The sequence below is a fragment of the Ciconia boyciana genome, chromosome 7, assembly GCF_034638445.1.
Source record: "Ciconia boyciana chromosome 7, ASM3463844v1, whole genome shotgun sequence".
Lineage (NCBI taxonomy): Eukaryota > Metazoa > Chordata > Aves > Ciconiiformes > Ciconiidae > Ciconia > Ciconia boyciana.
In genome coordinates this window covers 24,284,103-24,304,165 of record NC_132940.1, presented here as the reverse complement: position 1 = coordinate 24,304,165, position 20,063 = coordinate 24,284,103, and the positions used below count along the sequence as shown (strand labels likewise).

General features: G+C 46.2%; 1 protein-coding gene across 4 annotated transcripts in view; it reads right to left on the bottom strand.

Moving 5' to 3' along the window:
- NTNG1 (netrin G1) overlaps positions 1 to 13,248 on the bottom strand; it is a 160,607-nt gene extending 147,359 nt beyond the window's left edge. The window contains exons 1-3 of one of the 4 annotated variants that reach the window (XM_072868142.1): positions 11,915 to 12,057; positions 11,563 to 11,687; positions 5,867 to 6,574 (exon numbers count right to left, since the gene is read on the bottom strand). In XM_072868142.1, the coding sequence (XP_072724243.1) occupies positions 5,867 to 6,112 (246 nt within the window). In that variant the 5' untranslated portion in view covers positions 6,113 to 6,574; positions 11,563 to 11,687; positions 11,915 to 12,057. Of the gene's footprint in view, positions 1 to 5,866; positions 6,575 to 11,562; positions 11,688 to 11,914; positions 12,058 to 12,697 lie in introns of those variants that run through there. The other 3 variants (XM_072868143.1, XM_072868144.1, XM_072868141.1) reach the window with 3 other exon arrangements.
- Positions 13,249 to 20,063: the final 6,815 nt, after the last annotated feature.

Here is a 20,063-nt window from a genome sequence, read left to right as displayed (position 1 = left end):
GGGACGGAAGGAGCAAAGGGCACGGTGTGTGCTTCTCGCTTTTCTCTCGTCCTGCTAGCTGCTCTGGTTTCAGGCTGGAACGTAAGGACCAAAGTGGTGCTTTGATGGGAAAAGCCATGTCAGTGGGGTGGCGAGGTGTCCTGCCCTACGCAGGAGATGAGAAGGGATGGAGGGGCTGTAGCTCACCATATAGGTCTTGCGGTACTAGAAATGAAATGAAATATCCAGTAACTTAAGAGGAAACACCAAAATAAAAACTCCGCTCCCTGAAGGATAAGGTTCTTTCCAACAATGACAAATCAACACTTGTATTAATTAAATGTGCTCAAAAGAGTTCAGAATAGATGAATCCAGGTATTGTAAATAAAGCCTGCAATAACTTTCAGCTGTACATACTTTTAAAGCATACAACTACGAAAATTCACATTAAACAAGACAGTAGCAATAGCCTCATCTTTAACTCCCTGTTCTCATTCTACCCCATGCTACCTAGTAAGACTGCAGAGATGGAACTAAATTTAAGGATTGTATGTCCTTATTCAGCCCATAAAAGAAAAGCTTTTTTCTTATCAGCATCTCTTAACGGTATTGTTCAACACTGTTTTAAAATGTCTTACCCAACAATGCATGTATGCATGCCAAAATGCTTCAAAAAATACATTTTTATTTCACATTTTGATTTATACGTTACTCAGAAGAATATCTGTTCATTTAATTATTTCAGTAAACATAATAATGGTATCACTAACTATACTATGGAGTATTTTCCCTTTTTTAAGGCATATGAGCCTACTTGTAATTAAAGGAATGCTATATTAATGACACTGAAAGTCTCAGAGGGAAAAATTTAATGTCCACCTCATAATATTATGCCAGAATTACATGCACAGAAGACTTTTTAATAATCTTTGTTTCTTAATTTAGTTTTGATTGGCTATGAAATACAGAGTAGCACTCAAGGGCTCAAATTTCTACTGTCATCAGCATATCTGCTCTACAAATTGTACAAACGCACAGGGCTCCTGTCTGCAGGCTTCTTTTCAAGCTTCTGCTTAACCTATGAAGAAAATTAGCTGCAGGCAACGATAATTACCGATAATTTCATCATTTTTTAGCCACTGGGATGTGGGATGGTGTTATGATAGCTAGGTCTAAACAGAAGTAGAAAACTGTATTTTTATGTTGCCATTTCAGATGCAAACAGGTTGGTAACATAAATTCGTCTCCAGTTTGCAAATTACAGCAGTAGCCACTAGGAGTCTCCTGGTTAAGTTCCTGATGAACTCACACACTAATCCTGGCTAAGGTTTGAATGCAAACCCCCTGCTAAAGCCTGCATTTCAGCACAGGGGCCAGTCTACGCGAGGGGCAGGTGCGACTCTGGGGCGAAGGGACCCCCGAGCCGTGAGTGGCACCGCGGCGGCTCCCAGTGTTCATACCAGGGGCACAGATGGCAAACATTTTAGAAATAAAGATGTCAGAAGCCACCTATGCAGTGTTCTTGTAGGGCAAAAGATGGTGACCGTCAGGAAAAGTCAGATTTGTTTCTTTTTATAACTGGACGGAGTGTTGTGAAACTGTAACAAGCACTTACAAAGAGGGAAGTAGAAGATTTCACCAACTGTTAGTTACTCACGGGGATTTAAAGCAGATTTGTTTTGTAAACTGAAATGCTGCGGGCCACAAGAACTAGCATCCCCAGGTACTTAAAAATTTGCTTACAGTATCTCTGCAAAGTGAATCCTGCAGTTCTGAAAATGTGAAGTAGCATCTTTCTTTTGTCCTTCCCCCTCCCTCTCCTCCCAGGCCAACTAAGCATAAACATATGGTGCCAGACACGCTCTTACCAATGCCAAATGCTCAAAGTTCATGAATTACAGACCCATGGGAACAGTCACGCTGGCTCAAACACCATGACTGTCCAGTCCAACTCTGTGACTGACAAAGGACTGCCAAATTTCCTCGAAGGAATGCCTCAGAAAGCAGATGTGCATGCCTGCCTCACTCTAAGCAGCTAGAGATTGCTTTAAAACGTACAGGGAAGCCAGAGGTGACCAGTCAACCCCCTCCGCAGGAGGCTGGTTATCCCACAGGTGGGAGAAATACTACCTGTTGGGGAAGGATGCTGTCACATCCTCCTTACAGACACAAGCAACTCCACGGCCAGAAACTGAGCATTCACTGCTCTAAGGCATTCATTTGTTTAGATGTCTCTTTCATGCATCTCTCCTCTCAAGCACAATCACTTCCCAAGCCCTAAAAATCCCAAGCGACTTTCAAAATGATGAGATTTTAAACAAATAATAATTTGGAGGGCTATTTATTTGGCTTCTGCTTTTTGAGCTTCTCAGTTTCATTTTCAAACTTTTCTCTGCAACTAGAAGGACTAAGAAAATAAAGGTGATGTTTTAAATTAAAGCTGAGAATCTCACATAATCATAGGACTCCAGGGGTCTGAGGTTTCAGAATAATCTCACGAGTTGTCAATACCGAATTGTCGCCAGAAACTATAACGTTATTCTCAGGATAGAGGGCATAAAAGCAATTGTGGGATAGTTTTCCTGCTGAATGTTCCCTGTAATACCTATGGATGCTGTCCTGGAGGGACAACCCAAAGGTACCTTCAAGTGGTGAGCTGCCACATGCTGGGTTTAGCTACCAACTAGAGGAGTGTTGCATTTTGCACCAAATCTGCATGTGCAAAACCTTGTTATTCGGCCTGTCAACTAAACAAGCTCACAGAGTAAAAATTCATAATGGACTCATAAGAACATTTAATTCCATGGGGAATATGCAGAAATAAGTAGGAGGCAACTTTTACTATTAACTGCCCATCTCCTCTGTATTGTATGCTTGCGTGCATTGCAATGCACGATTGCATTGTGTGTTATTGCAGACTATTATCATCTCCCTCTCACAGACTGCCTCAGATTTTACCATAATATCCCAGCAGGACTTGGGTGAACCTCTCAGTCTGGTTGTGTTGCATGGATCTAATCTATACTACACTGATAGCTGACACAGACTCAACAGCTAGTACCTTAGTCCGTATAGTCCATGGTGAACAGAAAATTAAGCCTGATCAGAGAACTGATATGGAAACAAAACAGGAAGCTCCTTCAACCTCTTCCTCCTCCTGCAAAAGCAGGCTCGGCTGTCTGGTACCCTTGCTTACTGTTAGGATATCTGAAAGGACCCTGATCTCCTCCAAGGAATTACCAGAAGGCAGCTGAGCGTTAACCTGATTTCAATAACAAAACACTGGTACACAGGTTTAGCATGCAAATATCCAAAACTCACAACAATAAAGCCAAGCAATTGTATAAGTCAATTAGGCACTTCACTGTGCTGAAAAGAAACCTTTGGACCTCTGTCATTTCAAATCTGGGATTTTTTAGTGCAAGAACATGCCTAACAGGGATGCACTCTTTTCCACTGCCCACCTTCTCCAAGTGTGACAGTGCTATCTTCTTAACTTGTTTTCTAAAACTAAAAATGAACACAAAAATAAAAGATCACCTCATTGGGAAACGCCAAAGGCCCAGCCCTACGAATATCTAAACCCTCATTTTGAAGGAAATGTGTAATTTCTACATGTAGCTATAGTACAGATAGACATGAAGCATTTTTAGGGATGAGAGTGCTCTGCTGCTGTGCAGTGCCTCGGGAATGTCAAATATTTCTGTAATTTTCCTAATGTTTCAAGTAAGTCAAGCAATTACCAATGCATATGTGAATCTACTGTATATGTACAGTATACATCTATACTGAAAGCAAATACAACAGTTTATCATGGAGGAGTTGGTCACTCTACACTCACATCACTAAATATGCTATCCTGTTGTGCGTGCTCTCTCTCCCTCTCCCCAGTTCTTCCGCTTTCTTTACGCCTCGTGTCAGGATTCTGGTGACCTTCTGCATCTCAAGGGCTTAAGCAGCAAGGGAGCTACACCTGTCACCTCAGGTAACTCCTGAGCAAACTTTCATCCCCCATCACAGCATCAAGGACCTTGCTAGGTCAAGCATTTTCAGGAGTTCTGGCACCATTTTTAATACTTAGATTTAATCAACATGTCTTTTTTTTAAAAAAAAAAAATCATTATTCTAACTAGAGACTGGACTGATTACCAAGTCATTCAGAAACTTAAAAAATTACTTAAGACAGGAACTGCTGCAATGTTTATTTGTACTAAAAGGAAGAATCAAGTTTTGCTGAGCAGTTTCTTTTGCATTAAAAGAACAACTTTTCTTACTCACTACGTGATGAGTTACAAAATGTTACTGATTGAGGGCTAAATCACAGCTATTACTATTCTGAGGGAGAAAATACATTTCAAGATAAAGAAAAAAGAAAAAGACCATATTATGCAGGGCATGTTGCTTTTATTTGTTTTTAAACAGTGGCTGCTTGAAGCTGCTTGGAGGTTTAGAGCGTCAAAGCCATGTCAGTAGAGATGGATTAGTGGGCAGAGAGCAAGTGGTGCAGTCAAAGGTTCACAGTGAATGTAATTTATTCACGTAGCTCCGCAATTTATCACGTGGCTATTACCATAATGTGTGTGGGAAGCAGCTGCATGCATGCACATAATGCCCTAAATGTATGTGTGGTTGGACCTGAACTTCTTACAGAACAGTAGTGGTTGAAAATGATACCATAAGGGATTTAAAAGCAAATTTCCTTTCTGTTGGGGATGCTGTCACACAGCGATGATGATTCGTACACAGACAAATAAATATCTTGTAGACTTTCCTCAGTTTTGATAACCTCACTTACCAGAACTCATTGGTTTTTCAAATCTAAATTATGTAGGTAATGTGATGTATGTTTCCAGTGCTTTATTAATAGATGTAAGTACATATGTTTTGCATCTCAAACTCACATTTCCTAGTCAAGGCATACTGTATTTTCCACTCAATATTTAACAGAAATATTCAGTGGCAAGGAAAATGAATCCTCCATGTTTTTGAGGAGAAACAAGTTACCTACAAGTTGAAGATTTCCTTTAACTCAAATAACCTCTTACAGCACGATCTATCTACCAAACACTTAGGAGCAGGACAGCTGTAAAAGGTTGATGTACATATATATATATATATATAGCATCTGCCTGGTTTCTCATACCTGTACAATTATTCACCAAGCCCAACATTTCCAAAACTAGTCTCTAATTTTAGGAGCATCTAAATTAAGGAGCTTGCCTTTGGTCTCTCTTAGTTGGCTTGAATGCCTACAGTTTCAGTTAAAGAAGAAAGCTGTCAGTAGTTGGTAGAGCTGGCCTCTACCTGAAGGTGTTGCTTGCTGCACTGTCCATACATGCAGGTATGGACCTGCTGGTATACACCTGCTGCGGGCAGTAGCAAGGCTCCAGCAATGCTGCCCGCGGCTGCAGGGGCTTGCCGGAAAAACTCCATCAGCCCAGCTCCCACCACCACTTTTTAAGCTTCTGCCATTTGAGTTTCTAACAATGGTCCCATGTTTGGAAATGATGATGAATTATACCATGCTATGATGCTTTCAGGTGATCATATTGGAACCAATTCACTCAAGTCTCTCGTGATCCAGGCAAATGCACCCCAGTTTCGGGTTAGCGCACTAGGAGTTTTATGCTGCTTTCTTTTAAGTTATTAACAGTTGAACTAGAGAGACATCGAATTCGGACAAAGTCAAGTTAGGTCCCCATAAGTAGAACATCTCATTGCCCACCTTAATGTACTGCTCAGCATTTTGTTCAGCAGAACTGCTCACATTTGGAATATGATGCAGATTTTCTTGGATAATTACATGTGTGCTATAGGGCTTCCATTTTGAAGCCATCTATCACAAATATATACCCACTAATCATGCAAAATTAAAAGCTTGCCTTACCATTGCACAGAAAGTCTCGGGAGGATCTCCACATGTTATGTCTGGGGGATCCAGAGTCACTTTTACATATTTGATCATGTCTCTGGCTTCCGGCTGGCAGGCCATGTAATCCCATACTTTTCCTTCTTCTGTGTAAATCTGAGTCTTACACACATCATAGTGTCCCCACACGGAAGGGTAGTGCTGCATCACAGAGGATACGGTAACCCAGAGGGCGTGAAGTGACAGGAATCTTGACAAATACATTTCTAAATCCTTTTATGTCACCTTTGTAAGGATGCTCAGTACTGGTGTATGTGCAGTCTATAGATTATACATATATGTACATATACACGTATATATTTTATAAAATAGGTTCCAACTCAAACATGAAGCATTAGGATAGGGTGTTTGTTTCACTAAGTTGAAGACTTTGGTAGAAGCCACCCAGACCCCGATGACAGCCTTTCATAGCAACGCTGAGCTTGTCCTTTGTCTTATAACTTATCTGTCAGGGCTTCTTGTGAAAGATGTCCAATAGCAGATAATAATTTGTGAAGTTGCAGGTCTTCGGCTACACTGTCGATAACCCTGAGTGATCCTCTGTGTTCAGGGCTCACAGGGGATGCCCAGATGCACTGATAAATCAGTATCCGAAGCGAAAGGATGAGTGTGTACAGGCTGGTGTCTGTTTCCCATCAATCATTCTTTTCTTCTGGCAGCAGCACCCTTTTAGAAACAATAAGAGTTAGAGTTATTGTCCAAGAATCAATGCATTACAAAATATATGATATGTTGACATTTTGGAGGTTTGATGCAATATAAAGCAAATTGGTACAATATGGATAACCTTTACTGTGGGTGCTGTGCTACAATGAACAAACTACCAAAATAATTCACAGTGAAAAGTATTTTGACATGAAGGATTTAACTCTTCTCTACCAAAGACAGATTTGTAGTGTTCCAGGTGAGTTACAGGTTTCTGCCTCCAAAACTGTATTTTCACCCTAGCAAAACCAGAGAGCAAACTACTGAACTCAACCATTGCCCAGATTGTGCAGGCAGGCAGGCAGGCAGGGGAGCAGGCAGCAGCAGGAAGGCTCTTTTATTAAAGTGACACAGAGATGGGTATTGGGGCTACCAGGTGTTGATAGTCTCTTGGCAAGAGGAACCTCAGCGAGCTCCAAAAGCCTTACGCATTTTACTTTTTTTTTTTTTTTGAAGAATAACAAAGATATTGCAAGCACACTTCTGTTTCCTTGAAATTTCTCATTAGCATTGGAAGAGCTTTGCTCCTTTTTTTTTTTTCTTTGAACTGTGATTTACTGATCACACTGATAAACTACTGAACTGTGATTTACTGATCACACTGATAAACTACTACTAGGTAACGGTTCATTTAGCTTACTATACGGATGCTTTCCCCCTCTGTTATGGCAGTCTTATTTTCCTAGGTTTGGGGGTGGGGGGTGTACTCAGCGTTTATTTCATAGCAGATATATCCCCTTTCCTCTCTTCAGAAAGTAATTAGAAATTCCCTCAGTTGGTATCACCTCAATCCTCTTATTACAGGTATATAATCCTAGGATGTTATTAGAAAGACTTAAAACATACATTTGCTAAAAAACACAGGTAAAAATACAAATTATGTACGAGGGAAACTGCAAAGACGGAGTAAGTTCCCTAAACACACGGACAAGGGAAGCCAGGGCTCGGAACTCCAACTCCTTTCTCTCAGCCTGCGCCTGGCGTCAGCCCGAGCCAGCCAAGGACGGGGAGCCTGGGCGCTGGGCTCTCTGCAGGAGGAGTTCAGCCAGCCGCTGCCGCACCTCTGCGCTCTTTTTGTCTGGATGCTAAAATCTAAGCAAACCCGTCAGACATGTTAAGAAACAACTGTAAGTCAACACTTTCTGCAGCTCACTTTACGTGTTCCCAGTTTTCAGTTATGCCCCATGTCATGAACCCTCCTATACCCCGAAACCACAGGAAGTGGTATGTGACCTAGTGAGCTCCTTAGCATGTCACTTTGGTAATATGCGTTTCAAGACTTACCTTCAAAGCTATTCGCAAACGGCCTCCCTATATTTAAATAATGCTTCATCTTAAACTGAGCTAAACTACAGACACTATGAAATGCCAACAGATGGTTGAATTGTGTTTCCATAGCAAAGTAATTTACAATAATTGCCGTATGGACGTAAATGCAATTTTCCATTATATTCATTTTATCAAGTGTTACCATACAACTCTCATATATTTTATCAGAATATTCAGAGAATATCTGCATGTTCATGCAATAACAATTCTCAATTAGTTCAAATATATTTAAGCTTCAAATCTGAATTTGACACAAAAGCAGAACAATCTAAGACCAAATTAAAATTAAATCTTTTTAAGAAGCACACTGTGTAGTACCACTGCTTTTTTAGCGACCTTACATTCTTTTTTGTTTTCAGTGGGAATCTTTACTTATTATCTTGGAATTCAGTAATTCAGAGAACACTTTCCATGTCATTCTAAAGACACCTCACACTCTTTCCCTCTAGTCCTTTCCAATGTACTTTACTATTTTGCAGGGAAAAAAAGCACCCCCAAAACCTCATAGCTTGCAACAGTCATTATACAAAAGGGAAACAACTGCTCTGCTAAAAAAGGAGTCAAATAATTTTAAATTTGTGACAAATCAAAACGTACTCTGTATTAGAGAAGGCTTCATCATAGCTGGAATAAACAGTAGGTGAATATCATGTTTCTGTGTAGAAATAAGAAGTTACCGAGTTTAATTATCCTTAGACTACGAGCCTGTATATTCAGGCAAAAATAGATTTTTCTTTAGTATTTTCCTTGCTAGCTCTTCAGTTACCTGCCACCTTTTACAACTGCTGAGACTCAGACACACTAATAAACAGGACTGGGTAGGACTAAAATAATGTGAAGCAAGCCACAACCTTAACATACTGTGCTAAAATACTTCCCATATAACGAATTCTCATTAAAGTAAGCCAGAATCATAATGATGGTCGTTACACAGAATTATAGACTATAACATCGATCGAATTTAGTGCACTGACAAGGAAAAAGTGCAGAGAAGTGCAAGACATCTGAGCATTAGGCAGCTGTAGCAGTGTACAACAGACATTCCTGACAAGAAGCAGCCAATTATAGCTTAAATTTCTGGCATATAACTAGTTCTGATTAATAGTTTTCCATTACATTACAGACATATTATTAATGTATTAAAAATGTCGAGCTTTGGCAAGAACTAATACAGCATGGCTCAGTTAGTCTGCAATATCTTCTTTTAATGAGCTTCCATTGATACAGAGAAAGATATTGACCAAAGCACATTAAGGATCATGTGCTGAGTGCTGCTGGGGTTTTTCTGAGGGAGCTATACGATTTGTCTTGCTTATATTTATTCCTGCAGAGTCACTCACGATATGCATTCTACACTTCAGTGCTCTATTACGAAGGACATACCTATTTGAATTATTCTGTAAAAAAAGAAACGTTTAGAATAACATTTCTGAAGTTTACAGCTGTAGCAGTCGCATAGCGCTAAGCCTCTAGCTGTGGGCAACACAAAGCAATGTTTTTTTGTCCCCAGTAATGCCTGTGCATTTGACCTTACAAAAAAGCAATCAAATCAGGAATAACCAACGCCTGGTGCCCGGATCCACTGCACCCTGCGGTGCTCTGCTAGTCGCACACCCTGGGTGTTGGGGGCCTATGGGGCTGGCAAAGAGGGAGCAGTGTCCTTACTGACTGAAGGCGAGGGAACGGCAAACTGCTGGAAGGACATTAGCTAATGTATGCAAAGCCTCCAGGGCACGCTGCTGCTGGAGATCGCCTTTGTGGGGCAACAGCGGTATGAACTGCAGGACATTTTGGGCCTTGAACGCTCCCATATGGCATAGCCTCTGCAATATGGAAAACACCGGGAGGCACCCGGGAGGCAACGGTGCTGAAGGCCACTTCTGCTGTCTCCGCCTTCCCCCAGAGCACGGCTCCGTCTGCAAAGCGATGGGCGTTCGTGCCACGGTGAGTACGTTATAGCCCTTTGAGAAGAACGGCACGCAGCTGACCCCCAGACTAAAATCAGCTGTGAAGGTGGCTCTGAGCACATGCACCCCTTTCCAGGTGGGTAAGTCACACCTCACCCAGCATTTTAATTCTGCAGCCTGAGCAGATACCCCCTTCACAAACCAGATAAAATGCATCTCGTCAGAATCGGTGCCAGTGAAGAACTTCAGATCTCGTCAGGGTTTGTCAGCAAACACTCCTCCTCTGCCTCCTTCCCTCCCCGTGAAAATCCACCCCCTTCCCCAAATAACTCCCTCCGCACAAACCGTGTCGGCTGGACGCCCTGCACGAGCTCCCTGCCGGGAAGTCGCTGTGCAAACCGCACAGGTGGGCTCCTGGCCTCCCTCTCTGGCACACAGGAGGTGCGCGAAGGAGGTAATAAGATAACAAGCGATCGCCTCTCACGCAGACCGTGCGTTTGATAAAGTGTACGCTGCCACCGCGCACAAGTAAGAGCAAGAGCCAAACCCAGTTATTATAATGCACGGCAGCCTGAGGAGAACCGGTTAAAATCATGAAGCAAGGCAAGGAGTGCTGGCTGTCACCTCCCAACACCGGCACCTGCAGAACAGTTTTTTCCAAAGGAAACATGTTTTAAGTTTGTATCCCTAACAGCTTCAGCAGAGGAACGTATCTAATCAAGCACAGGTAAAACGATCTTTTGTCTCCATTCCTGTTATTAATTATTTAAAGCCAGTTTAGAACATGTGAAGTAATGCGTATTACAAAACAGAACTAATCCTCATACCTGCAACTTACATTGAATAAAACCCAAGTGTTTTATACCTTGCTAGACCGAGACAACTAGAGAACCTGGTACATATAACGCTCCGATAGTTAAAAAAAAAAAGCCCCAACCTCTTTTATAAATGCAAAATTATTCCTCTATGCAAACAAGAAGGGGCCCTGTATTTAACAATTTAATACACACTTTCCATCACACTTGCATGAAATACAGTATATTCCAAACAATTGCTGTGGTGCCTTTGGACTCAAATGCTGCTCCAAACAAAGTTGAGGTTCTATTTTTATCCAGCTTATTTAACTATTTAGCAGAAAAAGTTTTTTTGCCTCAGGAGGAATTTAAAATGTCAATACCTATTGGCTGAGGAAAATACAGTGTTCTGCTACCAAAAAACTGGGATTCAGCACTATACTTAAAATATTTCTGGTTTTCCCACATCATTCTTCGCTGAGTGACACCTCACACTACCGCTGCCGTTACTTGCCGGTATCATCAGCTGTCAGCATATGGAGTAAAAGCACTTCAGCTATTTAAATTTTAGAGGCTTCGTACATCGCTGCTTTAAGTTTTTCCTCTGGAATCTTTATAATTGTGGCTTATTGCCTTAAATATCTCTGTACCTAGCATCAATCTGTTCTGCAAGTTTTTCCTCCCAGAATTTAAGTTAGCATTTGGGGCGGTTGCAGTTTTTTTGGTTGTTATTTTTCACCCTCAATAAGGCAATACGTGCTCCTCAGGCAGTGTGTCCGGGGTACAGGGCTACCAAGCTGTCAAGTCGTGGTGTGAGCTGATGACTTTCTAACTGTAAGTTCTTAGCTTCAAAACGGAATGAAAATGAAAGCCTACTGGACCCTTAATTTGTTCTGTGCTATTGCCAGATTTTACATACGTAGCTAGAAAGTTGGTGCCGCTTCTTATCAGTGTCACAGGGTTGAGGGTTGATGGCAAAGTCCACGACTCCATGAGAACATCGCCGCTAACTGCTGGAAACTCTCTGGTAAACATCCTTTAAAGCTCCAAACATATGCCAGAAATCAGCCCTTCTTTTTTTCCAAATATAAAACCAACCCAAAACAAAAACCCCACACACCAAAAAACAAGCCGGGGCAAGTTCTACTGTGGTTTTCTTCCCTTCGACTGGCTGCCCAGGCCACAGCTTCTCATCCTCAACCGCATTGTCCTTAGGCAAGACAGTGATTTATTCCCTCTTTAAAAGCATCTCCACCGTTTGGTTCACTCACTGTCTCTGCTAACATCTCCGCAGAAGTAAGGCTGGCTCCTAGCACATCGGATCCGGAATATCGGAAAGTTGATTGCAGAACAATAAAAGTATATTCAGCAGAGGCCAAAAAGGCACATGCACCAACTTTGCGAGTACAAAAGCACCTCTTTTATCGGGTTTGGCCGATCTGCGCTGCTCACCGCCATGTGGGGTTTCTTTAGGGGTTTTGCCTGCGTGTGAACGTCTAGAAAACCGCCTGCAATTTCCGATGCAAGGGAGGGAACTGTTTCCAGGTTGAGTACCAGTGGCCTGCCCGCTGCTCCGCGGCCAGCGGGGCTGTTCCCTCCACCACCGCCCCCGCCCTCCGTCCAGCGGGACTTTTGATCTTCCTCGCCCCCCCCGCCCCCCCCGCGGGGAAATCCGCGCGGAGGGGCGGGAGCCGCCGCGAGGGATGGGCGCCTCCCCCGGGCTCTCCCTCCGCCTGCGCGCCGCGGCCGCGCCCCTTCGAAGCCCGGCGCGGCCCGGCCCGGCCCGAGCTCCGCGGAGGAGGCAGCGCGGCGCAGGTACCGCCCCGCCCCTCCCGGCCCCGCCGCGCTCCGCTCCGCGCGGGCGGCAGGGGGCGCGCGGCCCGCGCCGATCCGCCCTCGGTCCGCGGCGTGAGCTTCCGCGGCGGGGCGCGGCGGGGGGACAGCGCGCACACACACACCGGCACGGCACAGACCCCCCACTCCGCGCCGCGCAGCCCCCGTCCCCGTCCCATCCCGCGCCGGGGAGCGCGGGGCTGCGGGCGGGCGGTACTCACCGCTCGGGCTCGCCCTCGCCTCACCGCGGGGCGGCGCGGAGCCGCCGCGGCGCCGGGACGCGCTGGGGCTCCCTCGGCGGCGGCATGAGGGGCCGCGGGGCGGGCGGGGGGGTGCTTCCCCCCGGGAAAGTTGCCGGCGGGGCGCGGGGGCTCGGCGGGGCGCGGGCCGGGGGCCGCCGCCGGCCCTAGGCACTTGTCGGCGTCGAAGTTTGGCGGGGCGCGGGCGGCGGGCGGTGCGCGGCGGGGCGGGCGGGCGGGCTGCCGCTCTTCTCCGGCGCTCGGCGGGGCGGCGGGCTGTGCGCGGGCGCGCAGATCATCGCCGCGGGCGCCGCGCAGGTGCTGCCCGCCGGGGCTCCCCGCCCGCCACCGCCGCTCAGGGCGGGGGCGCCCCCGCGCGGGGCGCCGGCGGCCGCGGCATGAGGCGCGGGGCGAGCGGCGGGCGGAGCGCGCCCCTGGCCGGGGCGGCGGCGCGGAGGTCTCGGGCGGCGCGGCCAAACTTCGGGCGGCGGCGGCGGCGCCTCCGCACTTCGGAGCGACCTCCCCGCGACTGCCGGCGAGCGGGGCGGCGGCAGCTACCCCACCTCCGGGCCCGCGCGACGCGCGGCCCTAGCGCCGCCGCCGCCGCGCCCGCCCCCCCGCCGCCGCGCTCCCCGCCCCGCCGCCCCCGCCGAGCGGACCGCCGCTGCGGGGAGGGGGGGGCACCGCCGGCGCCGCCTGCCCCGCGGCGGGGGGAGCCCCCCAGCCCGACAGCGCCGGGTCCGGCGGGGCTGCGGCTGCTCCCTTCCCGCCGGAGCAGCCTTATTTTTCCTTTTTTATTGCGGCTTCAGCCTGGCAACGCGCACACGGAGACCGCCGTAAGTGCTTCTGCTGTCCGAGCCCGGAGCCCGGAGCCCGGGCGGGCTGACCCGAGCGCCCCGCCGCAGCGGCGCTCGGGCGCGGGGACGGGGCAGCGTCCTGCCCGCCTCGCCGGAGGGTGCCTCCGCAGGGCTGGACGTGGCTGGAAAGCGCTGGTCTTTCCTCTGCCCACAGCACCCAAGTGCCACCGAAGCAGAGAGAAAGCGTTATTTGTACTGTTGTGGTGCTGCTGTGACCGCCCTCCTCGTACCGGTCCTTCTGGGCTCCAGACAGATGCGAAAACTCCGGGCCCCCGTCCTGCTCTGCCTGCCTGGTTCCCTCCTGCACCTGCTCCGCTTCTGTCGCTTAAGTGAGAGACGTACACAGTTCTCTCCTTCAGACTTCTCCAGGCAATAAAACAGTACCTAAACGTAGTAATGATGAGTGAGTCCCGTGTAGGAATTGTGCTTACTCCTGGCAACTCCCTGGTTACTGAATTTGACCGACTCCAGGTGCCAGCTCTGGGCAGTCGGACACTGGCTGTATTGTGAACGCTCAGGAGCTGTGTTTATTGTTTGTTTGCATGTTTTGCATGTTAAGAGGTGTTAAATGTGTTTATGGAGGTAACAGTGCCATTGTATTCAGTTGACAAGATTTGGCAGTTTGCAATGCCAGGACGCAACCAGATGAAATGAGGCGGTGGATTTCTGGTAGAGTAAGAGACTTGTTCTCCGTTTGGGCTGTGGAATTTGGTAGGTTGTGTAAATACCTGGCAGGAGCCATTAAAAAGGACATTTTACTTCTTTCCCTTACGGCCAGCCAGACCAGCAAAGTAAAAAAGACACCTTCTAGTTACTCCCAGCTTTTGTTTCCCTGTGTGGGCAGTGGTGTTGCTTCGCTCTTTCCATTCCTTCTCTGGCATCTCTGTGGCTGTGTTAGTGCAGGTGCCACATACATGGAAAAGCTATTTGTTTGGGAAAGCCAGGAATGATCAAAGAGGTGGGAAAATTCAGCTTCAGGGTTTTTCATCCCCCAAAACAGTTCTTGCTCTGTTTGCAGCCTCCTGATGCAGGGAAATTGTCCCTGAGCTGGTACAAAAGGACAGAAGATGAAAATGAGTAATTTTTTCTTTCCACTTGAACTGGAAGTGTGTCAGGCATCGAGGCTTCATAGGGCCTTTTGTAAAGGAGAGGAGCAGAGTTTCACTGCAGTTGGAAGAAATGGGTTGTTTCCCTAATTACAAGACAGATGGGTAGCTGTACAGCAAAGTGCAAGACACCGTACACACTGAGCCAAGTCCCTGCTGTGGCGCGTGCGGATGGACCAGCCCTGCTGCCCGTGACAGCTATTGGGGACCTCTGCCTCGGAGGTGTTCCAGGCGTGTGGCTTTGGCTGGCTGTGGGCAGATCTGGGTCGGCTGTTTGCAGATGCTGCAAGGTGAATGGTCTGGGAGCGCTCGAGGAGGGCTCTCTTGCTTTAGAATTGAATTGGGAGAGGAAGGCTCCTTTCCATGTGTGGAGAGCACGGCTCTTCATGTTATGATAATGCCAGCGGCAGTGGTGTACTTGGTGGAGAGCAGAGCCGAGCGTGCTGTACGCACCTGCTCCGCACCTTGTGCTGCTCAGGTAACGTGCCCTAAACCTCACCCACGGGGCTGTGTTGGAAGTTTTCCGTCCTCCGCACTGAGCCTTTGGCCTGTCTGCTGAGACCATCACTTGGCTGGTGGGACTGGCTGGCCAGAGAGATTAAAGGCAGGACCAAGTCATTTGATATGTCAAACATTGTTAAGTTCTTCTGCTAATGATATTAGCCTCTTCTGTGTCAAAGCTGGAGCAGCTGGTTCGAGTGCAGTGTCACCAAGTCTGAGATTAGATGTGCCGCACTGGTAAAAATGATGGCCAAAAATCAAATCCAGTCTGAGAATGTGGCCAAACTTCACAGCCAAATTTTAAGCTCATCAGAATAAAGGGATCTGATTTAAATTCTTTGTCAAAGGCTGTTGCAAGGATGGAAAAGCAGATGGAATTCAGCAGCTAGAGGAGACTTGCCTGTGTTGTTTTTGTTCTTGTTAGAGTCATAAGCTGGAGTAAAATGGGGAAAGGATGATGCCTTTATAATCAAACTGAAAATACTGCGCAAATGCCTGTATTGAATTTCTGACAGCCCCTTTAGTAGTGAGTAACCGATTGTTCACATGTAAATGGACTGGGGAACTTGCTGCCACAGCACCTTGAGACTGGACTTTAGGAGGATTCCTGAAGCAGGTTTGATATTTAGACAGAAAATAAGATTAACCAAAGTTTGAATGGAATATTTAAAAATGTACAGGCTACTGCAAGTCTCACTACCTGCCTTACTGGGTTGGAAATTGGCTAAAATGAAGATTTAGCCAGTCGTTAAATACCAAAGGATGGGAAGTCACAGCGCTGGGAATGTGTTATCTTTAAAGTGCTTCCAGCAGTATTTCTTATGTCTTCTCAGTAATACCTGGTATTGGCCTCTAACGGAATCAGGGAAAGGGATTAATTTTTGATTACTGGCCTGAGCATGGGAGCACCTATGCCTGTTAGGATACTCCTTGCTACAAGGCATAATTTCTACTGGAAGCAGCATAAATTGCTGGTACAGAAGTGGTATTGCTGATTCCAAACTTTCCTGTGAAACACCAGCTGAACTACGAGTTTTTAACCAAGTCCTAAACCTAATCAAGCTTTGCCTGATTTCAAGCTGTGGTTTGGATATTTAGTGCATCCCCTCATGTGCCATTATGAATCTTTTATTACCTGCTCTAGTCCGAGCTGACCTGTAATGATACAGCAGAATTATTTTATTAATGCATTTCCGCGCAGCAGAGGACCACTGCACTGGGCAGTAGCAGAGTCCCTGGCTCTGCCTGAAGTACCAGGTGTCCCTGGAAATGTGTCCAGAGACACGGGGAGCTGCCCTGCCTGAAACCCAACGTTTCAGCGTAGCGGTATCTGAGGCCTGAAGTGAAATATGCAGATGTGACATGATGCAGGGGCTGAGGCCTGACCTCAAAACAAAGAGGCTGATCTGGCTGGTTGCTGCCCCACAGCGGGGCCGGTGCCCTGGCAGGGCAGCGGGGAGCAGGCAGCGGGTGCAGCCGTTCAGGGCTGAGCGGCGGCAGGGAAGGTCCTGCTGTGTGGGAAAGCGGCTCGGTGCTGCTGTGCATCTCTGCGCTGTGGAGCTGCTGCCTGCTCCATGTGCTGCTCTGCTCCTCCAGCACACTGCGTACACTTTTCTGACCTCTTTTGCCACGAGCTGAAGGAGGTTTTGTGGTGCGGAGGCAAGAGCAAGAGGAATGCTAATTTGCCCCTGCCTCCCCCTGCTGAGCTGAGACAGGGGGAGAAATAGCCAAGAAACATCGAACTCTCGCAGAGGCAGGGCTCGTCTGTCCACTTTATTGCTGGTTTGCCCACAGTAGTTTGACCTCCTTTAAAGTCAATTGGTTGGCGAGGATTTGAATGTTGGTCTGGACTTGCACCTTTAGTGCCTCCAGCAGCGTCATTTCCAGCAGAATGATTGGAAAACTGTATTGAGATAAATGACAAAATCAAAAGGCTTCTGCCTTTGTGCAGGCAGGGGGACAAATCCTGACTCTGTTCAGCGAAGCAGCAAAAACGCAGGCATCCCCAAGCAGCGTTCTGCCGCTGCTTGAGCTTCAACACAGCTCAAGGGCAGGGGACAGGGAGGCTACTGGAAAAAAATGTCGCCCCTTGCTTGGAAACCTCCATCACAGTGCAGTTTGCAAGAGCTTTTCTCTGAGCGGGATGGATGGCAGAAGAGAAAATGCTGGCAGCTACAAGTGCCTTGTCTAGACCAGGGCTTCCATCATAGCGCTCTGCCCAGGGTGGACCCGGCTAGCAGCGCTGGGAAGTTTTAATGGAAAAGGCCAGTGGAGGCTTGTAGCACTCTCAAAAAGCCCTCTAGCCCCTGAGTAAGGTAATCTGTGCGGCCAGCTGGGAGTATGATGTTGCACTGATGCGCACTACATAAAGAGATATGCGAGTCTGACATCCTACTCCTGCCTCCATTTCCATACAGCTTGATAATGACTTTTTCTCCTTAGAGGGTAAGCAGATCTTTCCCAATCATGTTTCAGGGCTGAGAGCTTCTCTAAACAGGACCTCTTGGTCTGAAATCTTGAAATTGGGTATGTATGAAATCTGGGAGAGAGACTGCCTCATCAGCAGGGCTTTTCATTTGACTGGGATTGTTTCCCGCTGGCAGGGCGTGGGACCCCATTACTCATTCCTTGGGTCTAGGATAGAAAATGAACCATTTCAGGTCTCCTGGGAGAAGTGTTTTTGTAATTCCCATGCAGTCTCCCAGGGAATGCGGGCAAAGGAGTTCCACGAGGTGCCCTCGGTGAGAAGGCAAAGTCAGTTATTTGATATACAAAGGGTTATTCTTAAGTATTGGACTTGTTGATTCAGAGATGCACGTAAATTACAGCCTGGATTTCCACTCGCAGGATGAAAAATGTTTTGTTCTAATAATAAATACTGAATCTCTGCTGTTTCCATTTACATAACACACATGACACAATGTGTAAATCCTTGACAATATTTTTTCAGAATTTAGCAGCTTGTTTTTCTGCAAACATAAACATTTATTTTTGGTGTTAATAATTAATAATATGCCACATGCCCATAATAAATGCAAAATCTAATCTTGTATAGACATAAATGTGTCTGCCAAAGTGGTCTTTCTGTGCTGTAAATGACTTTCACAAAGTGGTAGCATACATTCTATTTTCAATCACTGGTGATTTGTTTTGTGAACAGATATGTCATTAAACTAAATGTTTTCCTTTGAAAATAACAAATACTTCACACATTCTTTTTTTCAAAAGAAAAATAGTTGATAATTATTAAAAAAGAGGAAGTGGCTAATATCAAAATCTTTGCAGCTGTATCCAAAGCAAAATATGGACAGGAATATGGAAAATCCCAGCAACGGAGGGAAGGGAACATGAGATATGAGAGCATCAGTCCTCATCTCTGCAGTGGAAAGAAGGAGACGACCTCCTTGGGGTCAAAGTCACTCCTGCCGTTGGACAGAGAATGACTCTACGTGGTGCAGAACAAGATACTGGAGTGGTAGCAGGGTAGCAGATCTAGGTACACCCCTCCCTCACCTATTGCTTCCTCCCTTCAGAGCCCAGTATTTTTAGGTTTCATCACTTCCTAGAAACCAGCAGTAGCTGAGAAACCTCCTGACGAAGCCTTTGGGTTGTATTGCTCTTAATGGCTGTCCCACCTGGCGGCTGGCAGCGCGGCTGCACTCAGTTATGGCGTGACCGCTCTTCCTTACTGTGTTAGCACAGCCGGCAGCAGCCGCTGGGCTGAAAGCTGTAGCTGTGCTCGTGAACCCCGCTTAACAAATTGGATTGTATTTTAACACTGATTTCTGGTACAAGATGGAATGTAGTTTGTCTCATCATCAGTGAAGCCACATGTAACTGTGGTTTGCTGAACTGCACTGGAAATAGCAGTCTTTCCAGAGGAGGCTGAGCTGACTTTTTGGGAAAGGTAGTGATATGCTAACACCAGAGGTGTAACAAAACATGAGATGTTTTATTAGTCTGTTTTGTAAAGACTTCATAGTTTCTATATTTGCTCTGCTTTTATTTATACTATTCCAACCACCCAATAACTCTCTCTTCAGATAACTCTCATCTTTGTTGAGGTTTAACTGTTCAGTTCATTGGTTGTGGTTAGCAGTGTGGATGACGTGAGGGTCCTCAGAAATCGGTCAAACCTTCCAGAAAAGGTAAACCTTAATATTCCAGCATGAAATAAGAGAGGAGATGAAAGAGATTTATCTGAAGCATTTTCGCACTATCATTATGCATTCTGTAGAAGACAAAGATCATAAAAGTCCAATTGCTATTCATGGGCCAACACTTATTAATCAAATGAAAATAGGGTGCCCTAATAAGGATGGGTTCAGAGTAACTGGGCTGGGCTGACTCAGCCATTTTTACAGTGACAAACTCCCTGAATGGTATTGTCCAAGGTGCTTTGGAGGAAAGTTTTCAAAATTCCCCATTTTCTGACTTTCTGTCTGCTCAGTTCACCTTCTGCTTGGGCACTCTTTCTGCTGGAAACCCACAGGCACGTAGAGCTTCATGGAGGCTCGCCTCACTGTAACTGAGCTGAGTCCTGGGGGAGCCTACTCACCTGCATGGGTGACCATAGGGTACAGCTGTCAATACAGTTGATCAAAAATGTGCACAGCAAAGGTTTTTTGCATTTGAAAAAAGGCTTTTAAGAATGAAATGTTCTATAGAAATGGCCAGCACCAATGCAAGCTTCAGCCATTTTTCAAACATAATGGTAAGCATAATATATTATAAAAAGGAATAGATTATTTGTCCAAAAGTATTGAACCTGTTTTTGAAATGGAGGTTCCATCTTTCAATTCTATATTTTGAAAATATTTCATGTGCTTGGTTTTTTTAGCAGATAGACTTGTCAGGTCTTGGAGTCAGGGACTGCTGCTTATG